Source organism: Argopecten irradians, chromosome 5 (genome assembly GCF_041381155.1).
Source record: "Argopecten irradians isolate NY chromosome 5, Ai_NY, whole genome shotgun sequence".
In the NCBI taxonomy this organism is placed as follows: domain Eukaryota; kingdom Metazoa; phylum Mollusca; class Bivalvia; order Pectinida; family Pectinidae; genus Argopecten; species Argopecten irradians.
In genome coordinates, this window is record NC_091138.1 from 32,284,359 (window position 1) to 32,300,113 (window position 15,755).

The 15,755-nt window shown below is 38.5% G+C and overlaps 2 protein-coding genes and 1 long non-coding RNA gene across 7 annotated transcripts in view; all 3 read right to left on the reverse strand.

Annotated features, from left to right (window-relative positions):
- Positions 1-290: 290 nt before the first annotated feature.
- LOC138323560 (uncharacterized) lies at positions 291-716 on the reverse strand. The gene is made up of 3 exons (XR_011208570.1): positions 510-716; positions 421-476; positions 291-387 (listed from the first exon to the last, which is right to left on the reverse strand). It is a non-coding gene; the product is annotated as an uncharacterized lncRNA (long non-coding RNA).
- A 6,786-nt stretch (positions 717-7,502) lies between these two features.
- LOC138324382 (uro-adherence factor A-like) lies at positions 7,503-8,735 on the reverse strand. The gene has a single exon (XM_069269453.1). The coding sequence runs from the start codon at positions 8,733-8,735 to the stop codon at positions 7,503-7,505; it is 1,233 nt and encodes a 410-aa protein (XP_069125554.1).
- Positions 8,736-10,521: 1,786 nt separating this feature from the next.
- The window catches only part of LOC138323561 (primary cilium assembly protein FAM149B1-like), a 56,231-nt gene continuing 50,997 nt past the window's right edge, over positions 10,522-15,755 (reverse strand). For 2 of the 5 annotated variants that reach the window (XM_069268248.1, XM_069268247.1), the window contains one exon: positions 10,525-13,313. In XM_069268248.1, the coding sequence (XP_069124349.1) occupies positions 13,249-13,313 (65 nt within the window). In that variant the 3' untranslated portion in view covers positions 10,525-13,248. Of the gene's footprint in view, positions 13,314-15,405; positions 15,460-15,755 lie in introns of all 5 variants that reach the window. The other 3 variants (XM_069268246.1, XM_069268245.1, XM_069268243.1) reach the window with 3 other exon arrangements.

The following is a 15,755-nucleotide window of genomic DNA, read 5'->3' on the forward strand; positions in this document are numbered from 1 at the left end:
CCGTCCCACTATGTCCCATCCTGTCCTGTGTTGCTCCAATAATATATGTAGTGAAGGCAAGAGCATTTGTGCCTTTCAAACATTTATAGTTAAATTATGTTTTGCTAATTGGTGTAGTTGATCAAGTGTTGGCTTGTATTGTTACTCTATGTAATTACAGCTTGCTAACTTGTGCAATCACAGCTTGCTAACCTGTATAGTTATGTGTAATAACAGCTTGCTAACCTGTATAGTTACAGCTTGCTAACTTGTGCAATCACAGCTTGAGCTTGCTAACAAGTGTAGTAAGTGTTGTAACATATTGCTAACCTGTGTAGTAAGTATAATTACAGCTTGCTAACCTGTATAGTTACAGCTTGCTAACTTGTGCAATCACAGCTTGCTAACCTGTGTAGTTATGTGTAGTTACAGCTTGCTAACCTGTGTAGTTATGTGTAGTTACAGCTTGCTAACCTGTGTAGTTACAGCTTGCTAACCTGTGTAGTTATGTGTAGTTACAGCTTGCTAACCTGTGTAGTAACTGCATGTTAAATTGTGTACTGTTTGTATGCTAACTTGTGGAATAACATAGTTCTAACATAACATTTATTTGCCTTGCTTATCTGTGATCTTGTGTATTCAGAGAGAGAATCTACACGTTTTTTGCTTTTACACACAATTGAATTTTTCTTGTACATAAAGACTTATCATGTTTTCTACAAAAAGTCTTCAATAAGATTGTGATATTTTAGGACAATAATCAAACAGTCATCTCCCTTTACATTGTGTTCACATGAGACTATCCCTTCATGTTTCTGTTGGTCATTTAGTCAATAGTTGTTACAGAACATAGAACAATTAAATTATGAGTTATTATGAATTTAATATGATGATTATGAATTATTCATGATTTATTTGATTTTTAGCTCACCTGGCCCGAAGGGCGGTGAGCTTATGTCATGGCGCGGCGTCCGTCGTCCGTCGTCCGTCCGTCCGTCGTCCGTCGTCCGTCCGTCAACATTTCCTTTAAATCGCTACTAGTCATAGAGTTCTGCATAGATTGTAACCAAATTTGGCCACAAACATCCTTGGGGAAAGGGGAACAGAATGTATAAATTTTGGCTCTGACTCCCCGGGGGCAGGAGGGGCGGGGCCCAATAGGGAAAATAAAGGTAAATCCTATAAAACGCTACTTGTCCTAGAGTTCTGCATGAATTGTAACCACATTTGGCCACAAACATCCTTGGGGAAGGGGAACAGAACTTGTATAAATTTTGGCTCTGACCCCCTGGGGGCAGGAGGGGCGGGGCCCAATAGGGGAAATAGAGGTAAATCCTATAAATCGCTACTTGTCCTTGAGTTCTGCATGGATTGTAACCATATTTGGCCACAAACATCCTTGGCGGAAGGGGAACAGAACTTGTGTAAATTTAGGCTCTGACCCCCTGGGGGCAAGAGGGGCGGGGCCCAATAGGGGAAATAGAGGTAAATCCTATGAATCGCTACTTGTCCTACAGTTCTGCATGGATTGTAACCAAATATGGCCACAAACATCCTTAGGGAAGGGGAACAGAACTTGTATAAATTTTGGTTCTGACCCCCTGGGGGCAGGAGGGGCGGGGCCCAATAGGGGAAATAGAGGTAAATCCTATGAATCGCTACTTGACCTAGAGTTCTGCAGGGATTTTAACCAAATTTGGCCACAAACATCCTTGGGGGAAGGGGAACAGAACTTGTATAAATTTTTGCTCTGACCCCCTGGGGGCAGGAGGGGCGGGGCCCAATAGGGGAAATAGAGGTAAATCCTATAAAACGCTACTTGTCCTAGAGTTCTGCATGGATTGTAACCAAATTTGGCCACAAACATCCTTGGGGGAAGGGGAACAGAACTTGTATAAATTTTGGTCTGACCCCCTGGGGGCAGGAGGGGCGGGGCCCAATAGGGGAAATAGAGGTAAATCCTATAAATCGCTACTTGTCCTAGAGTTCTGCATGGATTGTAACCAAATTTGGCCACAAACATCCTTGGGGGAAGGGGAACAGAACTTGTATTGATAGACCCTTGATTATGATCCCTGAATGATTGTAATTGGTTTTGTCTTGAATTATGATCCCTGAATGTAGTGTAATTGGTTTTTTGTCGCTTTGTGTATGGGTTATAAATAGGGAATGTGGTTAAGAATTTGAAGAAATGAGTGTTGATATAGAGCTTGACTGTGCAGAATATTGGTTGTCTCCCTTTGACCTGATGCTAGATGTCAATGATTGGTAATTTACTTGGTTTGTGACTGAATGAACCCTGTGGTGGAATTCACTATAAAATCGTGATAAATATTTTAAATTAATACAATGTTCATGTCCTACATTTTAAATCATCATGAAATTATGATACATTGTTGATAAATATTTAAAATTGATACAATGTCCATTTCTTATATTGTAAATCATCACTGTGTAAGAATTTATGATACATTGTTGATAAATATTTAAAATTGATACAATGTCCATTTCTTATATTGTAAATCATCATGAAATTATGATACATTGTTGATAAATATTTAAAATTGATACAATGTCCATTTCTTATATTGTAAATCATCACTGTGTAAGAATTTATCATTAAATGCACAATTTAAATCCTGTGGAGTTTTTGTCCACACTAATTAGTGTGTAGACTTAGTATTGGGTGCTCACAATAATTCATGGAAAATTATGTCACAAACATTTTAGTATGCTCCATAAGTCATTGGAGATGGAGAAGAAGATGGTGAATGAATCTTCATCTTTTTTAATTATTGTTATGTAATTAATGTAGCTGATCTGGAAATTGTAATATTCATGCCTGTATTTCAAAATATGATTTAATTGATTTGAAAAATTCAACTTTTGCTTGTTAAGGCAGGTAATTAATAATGAATATGTCATGGTACCAATATGTGTGTTGCTTTAATATTGAGAATTAGTAATGTTGATGTCAATATTTCAAAACAGTTAAACTTGTGTATTCCGGCATATATGAATGGCATTTTCCTTCCTGATTTATAAAAATTAAAACCTGTATAATCCAGAGACCTGGCTTTACCAGCCAAATAAGACAGTTACAATGTATAGGAGATGTGTTGATTTAGAAAACCATATTTGTGCTTGCTCAGCATTAAATGAGTAAATCATGGTACTGCCACATTTATCATTGATATATAGAATTTGTTTGTATATGTACATTGCCATGAGCTCATAAGGAATGCATTATGTTTGATAGCAATGCCTGTGTGTACATTCCAGATCACTCGGATCTATCAGAGTTGCTTCCCTTTGTACTGACACGAAGGGAAGTAACTCTGGTAGATCAAATGGATTCTAGATCTCTGCAGTTTTGTTTATCATATTCCATCATAGCTGATATGAATAGCCATTCACATTTTCAGGAAGCATAATTATCATGCACAATCAAATTTTAGTATAGTACAGTTCTTTTTTTTTTCTCATATGACAACTGTGTTGAGAGAAATGGTATTTCAGCGCCACACAGTACATTTTAGCAAACTTTTAAACATAGATTATCATGTACATATTTCCAGTATTCAGTGCTTGTGATCAAGTCCAATATATCTTTTATTCTGGTTACCAGATTCAAGGTTGAAATAGTTTTAAAATTTTATCGTACAAACTGGTATATTTTACACTGTAATAAGATGATTATTCAAAGTTTATTGAATATTTTCCTAATGATTAGAGAGTCATTCCATTGGTGCCATATTATAAGTGTATTATATATGATATGAAAATTGTATCCCATAATACAGCTTTTTTTGTGGGCAATTAAATTTTGAGTATTTCATGGGCAATCACAACCTGTGAAAATTGATTGCTGCAAAAAAAATATCAACTTCAATTAATACGTGGTAGCTTTTTTTTTATCTGTTAACCTTAAATGGAATTGCTGTGAAAATGGTGTAAGCATTTTAAAGCGTGAAAATGCAGTTGCTCCAAAAATAAGTTGATTTAATGGGTGCAAATGGTGAAAGTGTTTGACATTATCGGCATATTTTATTTCTTTAGCGAAATGACTTGTATTGAATCTCCAGTGTAGGAAAACCTACTTCATAATAAATCATGGTATATTATCTTTGTCTCCTGTCTTGTGAAGTTGTAAATAGCATCGATGACCTGACTGTGAAGGCATACATGATCACAACATCCTTGAGTCAAATGTTGGCACGATAGTGTCAAGACTGGAAGAGCTAAAGGCGCTTGCATGACTAGTTGGGGATGTTAGGATCATTTAGGTAGTAGATGACAGTGATACAGACAGAGCCCAAAGGAAAGTAGAGACACAATATATTAAGTGACTAGTTGGGCTACTGTCCGTTGTCACTAGGTAGCTGCGAGTTACTGGACATAATTATGTATTATGTGTAGAAGACCTGACCGGTTTCGTTTTCTTTTGAAATCTCCTCAGAGGTAACAAGTGTGAGCTCCCCTTTATATATCCTAAGGATAGCTGGTAGCCGGTAGCCGTAGACGGTAACCTGATTCCCGTTTTGGGTAACTGAAGGCCGATAGCCGGCAGAAAATGGATTGAAGGTGTTAGCCGTTATTGGTAGCCGGTAATGTGGTATTTAGCTTCTGCTGGCATGTTGCCAGTGGCGAATAGCTGATATACGGTATCTTTGTTAATAACTACAGATGGTGGCTAGCTAGCAAATAGCCTTTCACCACTTGCAACATGCCAGCAGAAGAGCCGAAATACCACATTACCGGCTACCAATACCAGCTAACACCATCCACCCATTATCTGCCGGCTACCGGCCTTCAGAGGTAACAAGTGTGGCTACCCAAAACGGGAATCCGGTTACCGTCTATGGCTACCGGCTATAGGCTACCAGCTATCCTTAGGATATATAAAGGGGAGCTCACACTCAACTCGTTACCTCTGAGGAGTTTTCACAAGAAAACAAAACCGGTCAGGTCTTCAACACATAATACATTATTATGTCCAGTAACTCGCAGCTACCCAGTGACTACGGACAGTAGCCAAACCAGTCACTTAATATATAATACAGAGTCAGTATTGCATTTTATAGGCGTCTGTATAAATATAGAATCAAAAGCCTATGACTGGAACCAGGTGTCCGTTTCATTTAACACATTGTCCGAAGGGCTCCCCTCACATTAAATCAAACAACAACACAGACTAGGTCGTTTCTTCGAAGAATTTCTCTCGGTGCAGCAAAATAAAACAGTACTTTTGATTTTCACCTTAATTGCGTGGTCAAGACTGAGCAGTTCCCTATACAATTAAACCTGTCTATAGAGGACACAAAAGGGAAATAGCAAACCAAATCCTTTATAAACAGGTATCTTTTATACAGAGGCCAATTATGTAGTAAATTGCACCTCCAAATCAGCGTTCAAAATAACTCTTGTCCGTTTGCTTGTGACCGGCAACTTCATAGTAGGGCAGACAATTTTTGCCATGCAACTATCCCTTTGACCAGCAACATTTTGGTCCAGTTCTGATAGAGTACTAAAGATATACAAAACAAAAATAGCAATAGCATTGTAGAAAGGTTGAAGATCAAATGGTACAAAACAATTTTTTGTAATATTCTGGTTTTCAGTTAACTTAGTTGATAACGCATGATACTAGTAAGTGGATATTTTTGTTAGTAAAACAAAACCCCTTATATACTTTGCTAGTAAATAAACTAAAAGGATGAATTGTAACTTTGTAAAGACCAGTACTTTTAGGGTCAGTCGGTCCTTAGAACCAGCTGGAAAATATCCTTAAGGGAGAACACTGCTCAAATAGAGTGATATATCTGTCCTTTATAGACAGGCGTCCTTTGTCCTTATCAGCGGGTTTGATTGTATTGTATTTGGCCTATACACCACACTGCTAAGCTTTAACAAAGAAAAGACAATTAAAAATTTAACAAAGGAAAGAAAGACAATTAAAAATCACAAAATCAATCAATCAGAGTATTAATTATGGTTTATTTACAGCTGTTGTGTATGCATCATTTAAGTAGCAACAGTTGACATATTGCACATAGCTACACAAGTTGTAGATGGCTAAGTTGCCCTAGATATGGGAGCATGATACTACCCACGTTGACATACCAGCTACAGCTATCCAAAGGGACAACTCACAGCCTAGGCAGCAACATTGTCCCTATAAGGGACAGCTCACAGCCTAGTTAGCAACATTGTCCCTATAAGGGACAACTCACAGCCTAGGCAGCAACATTGTCCCTATAAGGGACAACTCACAGCCTAGGCAGCAACATTGTCCCTATAAGGGACAACTCATAAGGGACAACTCACAGCCTAGGCAGCAACATTGTCCCTATAAGGGACAACTCACAGCCTAGGCAGCAACATTGTCCCTATAAGGGACAACTCACAGCCTAGGCAGCAACATTGTCCCTATAAGGGACAATGTACAGCCTAGGCAGCAACATTGTCCCTATAAGGGACAACTCACAGCCTAGGCAGCAAACATTGTCCCCATAATAACTTCGTAGAATCAATAGTTGTTAATATAAAATGAAAATACATTTAATACAGTTTATTTTGAAAAGGAGGCTACACTGTATTACTGTATCTAACCTACATTCTGACCAGATCTGGTTTTAGTAAATATTTGATTATGAATGAGATTCTCTCCGTAATGTCAGAAATGGCCCAGCCACACAGGTGTATGTAAACTAAAAAGAGAAATATAGGATCGGTATAAATCTAGGCTGTCTATATCAAAAGGAATTGTCTTGGTTGTTTCTTTCATAGGGAAATAATCACATAGTCGTCTGTCAATTTTTCTGTTATATCTATCAAATGAGGATATCTCAACTGTCTTTGTCATTGTGAGTACTATCTCTGTCCAAGGGTGATATTTTGACTGTTGTCACTTGATATCTTGACTGTAGTCTATATAAAATCTCGGTCTGTTGTGTCTCTTCCACAAGGGATTATCTCTGCTGTTTTTCCTAAAGGAGAAATAAATCTCTGCCATCTCTGGTCTGCTTATTGTTTAAAGATAATACACCTACCAAAGATTTCTGTGTCCGTGTAAAGTCTACATACTGTACGATGCCAAGTCAGCACTAGAAGGACTAATTACTTGGTAATGTTGGAATAGGAAATTAAGGTGCAAGACTGTCAACTATTGCATATCATGTTCTTATCATATCAACTGTGTAAATGTAGTCTTATGGGTTGATCTGGCTATGTGATGATAAACTTGACGTCCTTATTATATATATTTCAGTAAGCAATGGAAGTTAATTCCCTGCAACTCATTATCCATCTACATTCAACATGCAAAACAATATACATGTGTCTCAATACCATAGGTACACGGCTTTTACTCCCATACAATTTAGAACTGCTATGATCTTATTTCATACAAATGTCTTAAATATGTAGATATAATATAACAAAATTGTTTGATGGAAAGGTAACAGACAGTTAGGCAGGTAAAACAATGCCCAAAATCCTTCTGTACAGTAAGGCATTCTTCACTAAGACAAAGAAATATCTTCTTTTAAAACATTACAGTCTGATATAGTGACATCTTTTTGTAAGACATTACAGTCTGACACAGTGACATCTTTCTGTAAGACATTACAGTCTGACACAGTGACATCTTTCTGTAAGACATTACAGTCTGACACAATGACATCTTTCTGTAAGACATTACAGTCTGATATAGTGACATCTTTTTGTAAGACATTACAGTCTGACACAGTGACATCTTTCTGTAAGACATTACAGTCTGACACAGTGACATCTTTCTGTAAGACATTACAGTCTGACACAGTGACATCTTTCTGTAAGACATTACAGTCTGACACAGTGACATCTTTCTGTAAGACATTACAGTCTGACACAGTGACATCTTTCTGTAAGACATTACAGTCTGACACAATGACATCTTTCTGTAAGACATTACAGTCTGATATAGTGACATCTTTTTGTAAGACATTACAGTCTGACACAGTGACATCTTTCTGTAAGACATTACAGTCTGGCACAGTGTCATCTTTCTGTAAGACATTACAGTCTGACACAGTGACATCTTTCTGTAAGACATTACAGTCTGACACAGTGACATCTTTCTGTAAGACATTACAGTCTGACACAATGACATCTTTCTGTAAGACATTACAGTCTGATATAGTGACATCTTTTTGTAAGACATTACAGTCTGACACAGTGACATCTTTCTGTAAGACATTACAGTCTGACACAGTGACATCTTTCTGTAAGACATTACAGTCTGACACAATGACATCTTTCTGTAAGACATTACAGTCTGACACAGTGACATCTTTCTGTAAGACATTACAGTCTGACACAATGACATCTTTCTGTAAGACATTACAGTCTGACACAGTGACATCTTTCTGTAAGACATTACAGTCTGGCACAGTGTCATCTTTCTGTAAGACATTACAGTCTGACATAGTGACATCTTTCTGTAAGACATTACAGTCTGACACAGTGACATCTTTCTGTAAGACATTACAGTCTGACACAGTGACATCTTTCTGTAAGACATTACAGTCTGACACAATGACATCTTTCTGTAAGACATTACAGTCTGACACAGTGACATCTTTCTGTAAGACATTACAGTCTGGCACAGTGACATCTTTCTGTAAGACATTACAGTCTGACACAGTGACATCTTTCTGTAAGACATTACAGTCTGACACAGTGACATCTTTCTGTAAGACATTACAGTCTGACATAGTGACATCTTTCTGTAAGACATTACAGTCTGACACAGTATGAAATAATGAGCTAAAGGACACCCTTCTATTAAATTTTTCATGATTTTCAATTTGTCATCTTTAAAACTATCCACAATTTTTATTCTCTTTAAATTATCCAAATAATTATGAGTTTGCATTGCTTAATAACATAGTTTTGTATGTCAGAATGTACACCAAAAAAGATATCAAACATAAAATCATAAAGAATCGACTACTAAATGATCTAAAATAAATTCAACCCTCACCTATCAGTAGACTTAACAAAAATATCTTTATGACAATTGGAAGCTAGAAAGAAACATTTGATACAAACAATTGTTTTCTTGGTATAAGGATTTTTGCTTCATATCGTAAAATAAAATTTACACATGTATTTAAACACGATCTAAAGCTGATATCACACATGGACCTGAGATTTATGAGCAGAGAATTTTGGATTGCCTGAGGAGATGTGAGCAAAACTTCCATGGGATGGTGGAACTAAGTGGTGGTGGTACACTTTTTGTGTGAAAGTGTTTGATTTTAGATCTATTACCGTAAACGAGGACCAATTAAGCTGCATCGCCCACCTTCTAACTTGTGATCCTGGTTTAGGCTACAGAACTTTATATATTGTAGCCTTGACCTTTTACTAATGTGTAAAGGTCAAGGTCAATGATTTACTTTGGTAGCTATTCATTACAGCAGTCCCAAGTATCAGGGTATTTGGGATCTTGGTTAATCATAAGTTGTTTGGAGATTCATGCTGAATAAACCCTTTGACCTTCAGTGCTGATTAAGTTAATTCATTTTAATCAGTCCTGATCAGCATGTTACAGAGCGAATATCGGGCGCCTCTGGGCCTCTTGACCAAAGTCAATGTCATTCTTTTAAACAGACTCTGGAGTATACTCCATCCCAGCATATAAGGTCTACTGTTTATTGAGAAGAAGTTGTTAAAAGGGACAGTTTGACGGGGAAGACGACAGGTGTCAAGCGGTGGCATCAGCTCACTATTACAGATGAGCTAAATATAAATCCATTTACCTAGGAAACTAACAGTTAATTAAAGTACCCATGCAATATAACGTCATAAATTATTGTGTACAGAATATAAATAACTTTTTTTCCTTAAATTTTTTAAGGACACAAATCCTGATAATTTCATGCTCAAATTAAAGTATTGTACTCTGTGAAAGATGAATTTGATTTCCATTAAAGGTATGACAACTGAATGAAATGGAGTTATACAATACATGAAATCATACAATCAACTCGCCTCCATATCACACATATCCAAACTACCATACCCCCATATCACACCTGTCCCCAATACCACACCCTCATATCACACCTGCCCCATACCACACCCCCATATCACACCTGTCCCCAATACCACACAACCATATAACACCTGCCCCCTACCACACCCCGATATCACACCTGTCCGCAAGACCACACCCCCATATAACACCTGCCCCCTACCACACCTGCTCCCTACCACACCCCTACATCACACCTGCCCCATACCACACCCCAATATCTCACCTGTCCCCACTAACACACCCCCATATCACATCTGTCCCCCTACCACACCCCAATATCACACCTGTCCCCCTTACCACACCCCAATATCATATCTGTCCCCCTTACCACACCCCCATATCACACCTGTTCCCACTACCACACCCCATATCACACCTGTCCCCACTACCACACCCCCATATCACACCTGTCCCCCACTACCACAACTGTCCCCCATACCACACCCCATATCACACCTGTCCCTACTAACACCCCCCATATCACACCTGTCCCTACTAACACCCCCCATATCACACCTGTCCCCACTACCACACCCGCTACCACACCCCAATATCACACCTGTCCCCACTACCACACCCCATATCACACCAGTCTCCCTACCACACCTCCATCACACTTGTCCCTCACTGTCACACCCCTATATCACACCTCCATCACACCTGTCCCTCACTGTCACACCTTCCATCACTTACACACCTGCACATTAAACATAGGATTATGGAGCTGTATGACTGAGGTATACGTAGGCAGTATGTCTACAATATGTTGTTACTGAGGTCTTAGCTGCAGTGCAGTCTACAAGGCATGGAAAACTGTACTTAAAGCTCCTGTTTATGAGTCATGAAATCCTACCCAAGAGTAGGCTGTAAACAGCAGTGTGTCCTTCCTTAAAGTAAGGATGCATGACAGTCCTACCCTGAGGGTAGGATGCTCACTGAGGTGTTTTGGGAGGCAATCCTATCCTGAGGGTAGACTGCTGACAGCTGTGTCTTATGTTATACCCTAACATAAGGACAGCCCTACACAATGGGTAGATTGTTCATGATTGTATGTCCTACCATCAGTATGAAGGACAGTCCTATCCCGAGGGTAGGCTGCTGACAGCAGTGAGTCATATCCTCAAGAAAGAATGGTTGTCCTACCATAGAACTTAAAGAGCAAATTACAGTTGACAGTCCTACCCAAGGGCAGAGGACACACAACTGCTGTCCTCAGTAACAAAACAGTGGATATTGTCTCGTGAGACCAGGAACATATCATTTCACCAGCAAACCTATTTATAGTATTTACATAGGATGAAACATAAACAAATGATCATTAAATATAAGAAAATTCATATAAAAATCAATATAATATCCATAACTTAAAGCACATATCACAGAACATCAATCATAGTTTGTTCATAAAAGTTCTATAGTATATTAACAACATCCAAACTATGTTCCCTGATCAGTTTCCAAACTGAACAGACAGGCTTTGGTATTTCATATATAATCACAAGTTCAGCTATGTCCCCCTACATAACTGGTAACAAACTGGTCAGGTATCAATGGGCAAGGACCAGTAGTGTGTGTCTATTTTTCTCCTGGAATTCACTCAGCACTTTGTCAAAAAAATCTGTGAGCATTTACAAAATGAGTTCTGTCCTCTGGATGTAAGGATGTATACATCAAAGTCTTGTAATTCTATCACAATTTTCTGTTAAAAAAGGCACATTCAGATGTCTGTTTCACCGTAAAGTTGTACCTTGTTAAAATTTCAAAACACTTTCCATGAATTGGGGAAAAAAACAAAAAAAACATAGATAGTTTAGAGATGTATCTCTAAGCTGCCAGGTATATATCCATAAAACTGTCAATATTTCAGGCCCTGGATCTATTCTACAGGTTTGTTAAGCTGTCTCCCTTAAGGGAGAACCACACCAGTCTACACTGCTTATAAGTTGTCTCTCTTAAGGAGAAACACACCCGTCTATGGAAGAAGATGAGTTGCCTCCCTTTGAAAGAATCTACACCGGTCTCATGTTATACACAAGAAGCAAGTGATGAAAACATCCCATACACTCGGTCGTGTCTCAGTTGTGACAATGATATATCAATTCAGCACTTTATAGCATCAACCGTGTATCTCAAACACTGGTATCTCCAAGGTAATCATCGTAAATTTAACCTTTGATAGTATTCCACCAGGGATTATCAAATTTGGCTCTGGCTGATATGTGACTAGGTGTGTAGAGCAAGTGTCAATAAATAGATGGAGAAACGAATGTGTTCATAAAATACTACCGGTCAATTGGTTCTTACTTCAATGATACTTGTGATAAGGTTGATCCCTGGCCAATCCTTAATACCAGTGCCAGGGTGTGGCTGATCTTTGGTACTATTGTCTGACTACACCCAATCCTTGATATCAGCCTGTGTCGGAGGCTGACCTTCATCATCAGGCCCTGATCATGGCCAGTCCATGACATCAGTGGCAGACTGTAGCCTATCCTCGATACCACCCTGTGCATGATCCTCATCACCAAGCCCTGATCATCATCAGTCCTTAGCATCAGTGGCAGACTGTAGATAATGCTTGATACTAGCTTGTGTCTGAGGCTGACATTCAACACCAGGACTTGGTCATGGCCAGTCCTTAGCATCAGGGGCAGACTGCAGGTAATCCTTGATGACAACCTCTGGTCGAGGCCAGTTCCTTATTAGCAGCCCTGGATGATGCTGAACCTTATAGCAGCTCTTTGTGGATGGTTCCGATAGCATCCTAACTGAGGCCAATCCTCAATACCAGCCCTAGATAAGGCCAATCCTGGACAGAAGCCCTGGATGAGGCAGATCCTTGATGGCAGCTCTTGATGAGGCCAATCCTCCATAAACGTCCTGGATGAGGCCGATTCTGGACATAGTCCTTGTTAGGACCAATCATCAACAATAACAGCCCTCAATGAGACAGGTCTTTGACGCCAGCCCTGGATGAGGCTGTTCACTGAAACTTGCCCTGGATAGGGCAGGTCCTTGCCTCCAGTACCTAATCTACCTCGGGCTAGGCTGCCAGAATGAGGCCAGTTAGTCCTTAGCCCAGTCCCATCACGTCACACAAATTTGGCACTAATTCTGTAAATGATTTCATATGACCAAGGAAATGATGACCGCTGACAGCCAGAACGCCATCAACACAGGTATGGCTATGACTTCACCAGGCGTGACTTCAGAGTTCGGTATGGGTTGTGATGACTCGGGGGTGATGGGGCTGTAAAAATAAACCAAATACAGTGTAACTTCCCAAAACCGAACCTTCTCAAAACCGATCACCTCTAGAAACCGAACATGGATGGCATGTACAGAATGAATTCCTCTTTATTAATAGTATATAAAACTTCCCAAAACCGATCCCTCCCAATTCCAAATACCAGACCGATTTTGAGATCGGAATAGTTAAATGTAACTAAAAGACACTTCTGAAAACCGGCCTTACCTGAGCGTCACCGATAGATAGCATTGAGGTCTGATCAACCAACCTTGAAATACACACGTACCTGTACCATAGTTGTCGCATGCCATGTCCTGGGGCATGTACACAGATGTGAAGGCTATAGGAACACGGTAATTATACCCGAGATGGTGGTGTAATTATTTAATCATGTCTATTGTTTAGATATTTAACGAAGGTCTACCACGTGCATGCGGTTTGTTTACTATAGGAAAACAAGCAGAGCTAATAATAAAGAGAAAGTTTCGTATTCAAATCACACGGGTTTTTTTTTTTTTTTTTTTACATATGTAGTTGTCGTTTAACGTAAATTATCTGTATGAAGAAGCCGAAGCCATGTATTGTTTTAGAAAATGACTATGTCATATAATGACCGGCATCGACTGATCATCGTGTAGGTAATTAGACCATATAATTTGAGTCTTGACGTAACCGGAAGCGATCGGCCGTATGTAGGTTAGTGTAGACGAGAACATTCCCAAGAATATTCACCCGATTAACGAACTAAACTACGTTTATAAGCGGTAACAAAGTCAAGATTGTTGTAATCCATTCCTTTTAAACGTATGATTCTCTCTTTTGTGATAACATTCACATTAACTATCAATATTGGTCGGTTTTAACGAACACTAGGCATACATAGCGGTACACTAGAGTAAAAAACTACTTCCGATCGATTAAATCCGGATCGTAATTATCGGTATTCGGTTCACTTCTCCAAACCGAACCCTCTCTAAACCGGCCAAAATTATATGCACTGACCATGATCGGTTTTGGGAGGTTCCACTGTATTAAGGTTTTATCTAAACATGAAAAAATAATTTTATCACAGCTATACATTATAATTCTGGACTCCAAAAAACAAAACAAAAACGGATATTAAACAACAAAAATAAATTTCTCTGACTTTCAATTTTTCTTGATCAAAAGTAATAAACACCTTAAGATATGCTCAGAATCAATTTATAGTCCATGTTTGGCAGCGACCAGATGTCCAAAAATAAACAACAAACACATCTAGTAATAAACAAACATGCAGTTAGTAAAGGTCAAACTCTAGATGTTATCTCTCAAACTTCATGCAAGAACACCTCAGGGGTAAAATATTTTTTACCTGTAAATTACCACAGCATTATCTGTATGCCTATATAGCCAAATTGTGAAATATCAAATCCACTCAAATTTATTTTTCCTATTTTTAGTTCAAAGCATGAAATATTTTACCTATATGGAAATAACCAACTACACGGTAATTGGGGTAAAAGGTCGCATTCATGAAATTTGTAAACATATCAATATATATATATATATACATTGTATATATAAACTATATACATCATTTTTTCAAATGGAAATTTACATTATTGGAAGAAAATAATTTACAGTATAATCTCTGTCTTAAGTGGAAAATAAATTAACGAGTTATTCAGATTTCTCATCAGAGACTGAACATTTCTTTGGTCTGTACACCAACAATGTCCAATTCATTCAAACAGATATTTAGACAGTCAAAATACTTCATCATTGTCTGAAAATTCTTAGATTTTGTTCAACGTACATTATACACAGTTACAGGAAATAGTACATGTTTAAATACAATCAGTGACAGATCAAACAGACTTAAGTATGATCAGATAAACTTTTTCTTGAGAATTTCATTCAAACACACGAAATAAAGCATGCAAAGATGGTTTTATAAACTGCGAGGGAGTAATACACATCAGACCTCCGTAGATCAGAGGACACAGTGAATGGGTGATGACAGGGAGGGAAAAAACCAATCGTGAAGTGTGAAATAAACATTGGCCAACATGGCAACTCAACTGAGGCTCGGCGGCCATCAGCCATTTACCTCAGAACTCGAGAGGTTTAGGTGATTTAGGAGAGAATAGTAGTTGGTTCGGACCTGTCATAAACAAAGAACATTTGCTTTCTTACATTTGTAATTAAAACAAAACTAAAACAGTGAGTGTTAACGATACGCTCGTTTTCCGACAGGTTGGAGTGCAACTTGTTTTTTCTACTTGTGATACATCACATGCATTCCCAATTCATTCCTTCACTAGCAGGCTCTTATTTCGACAATACAGAGACAGTATCATTAACTGATAAGACCTACTCACCTTTGACCCCATCATAATTAACTACCAGGTAATTTCCCCCCCTCATCAAGATCTCTACATCAATCCTATCATAATCACT

Bases quoted from the DNA above. Each gene is read 5' to 3' on its own strand.
- LOC138324382 (XM_069269453.1), bottom strand. From the start codon at position 8,735: ATGTCAGACTGTAATGTCTTACAGAAAGATGTCACTGTGTCAGACTGT.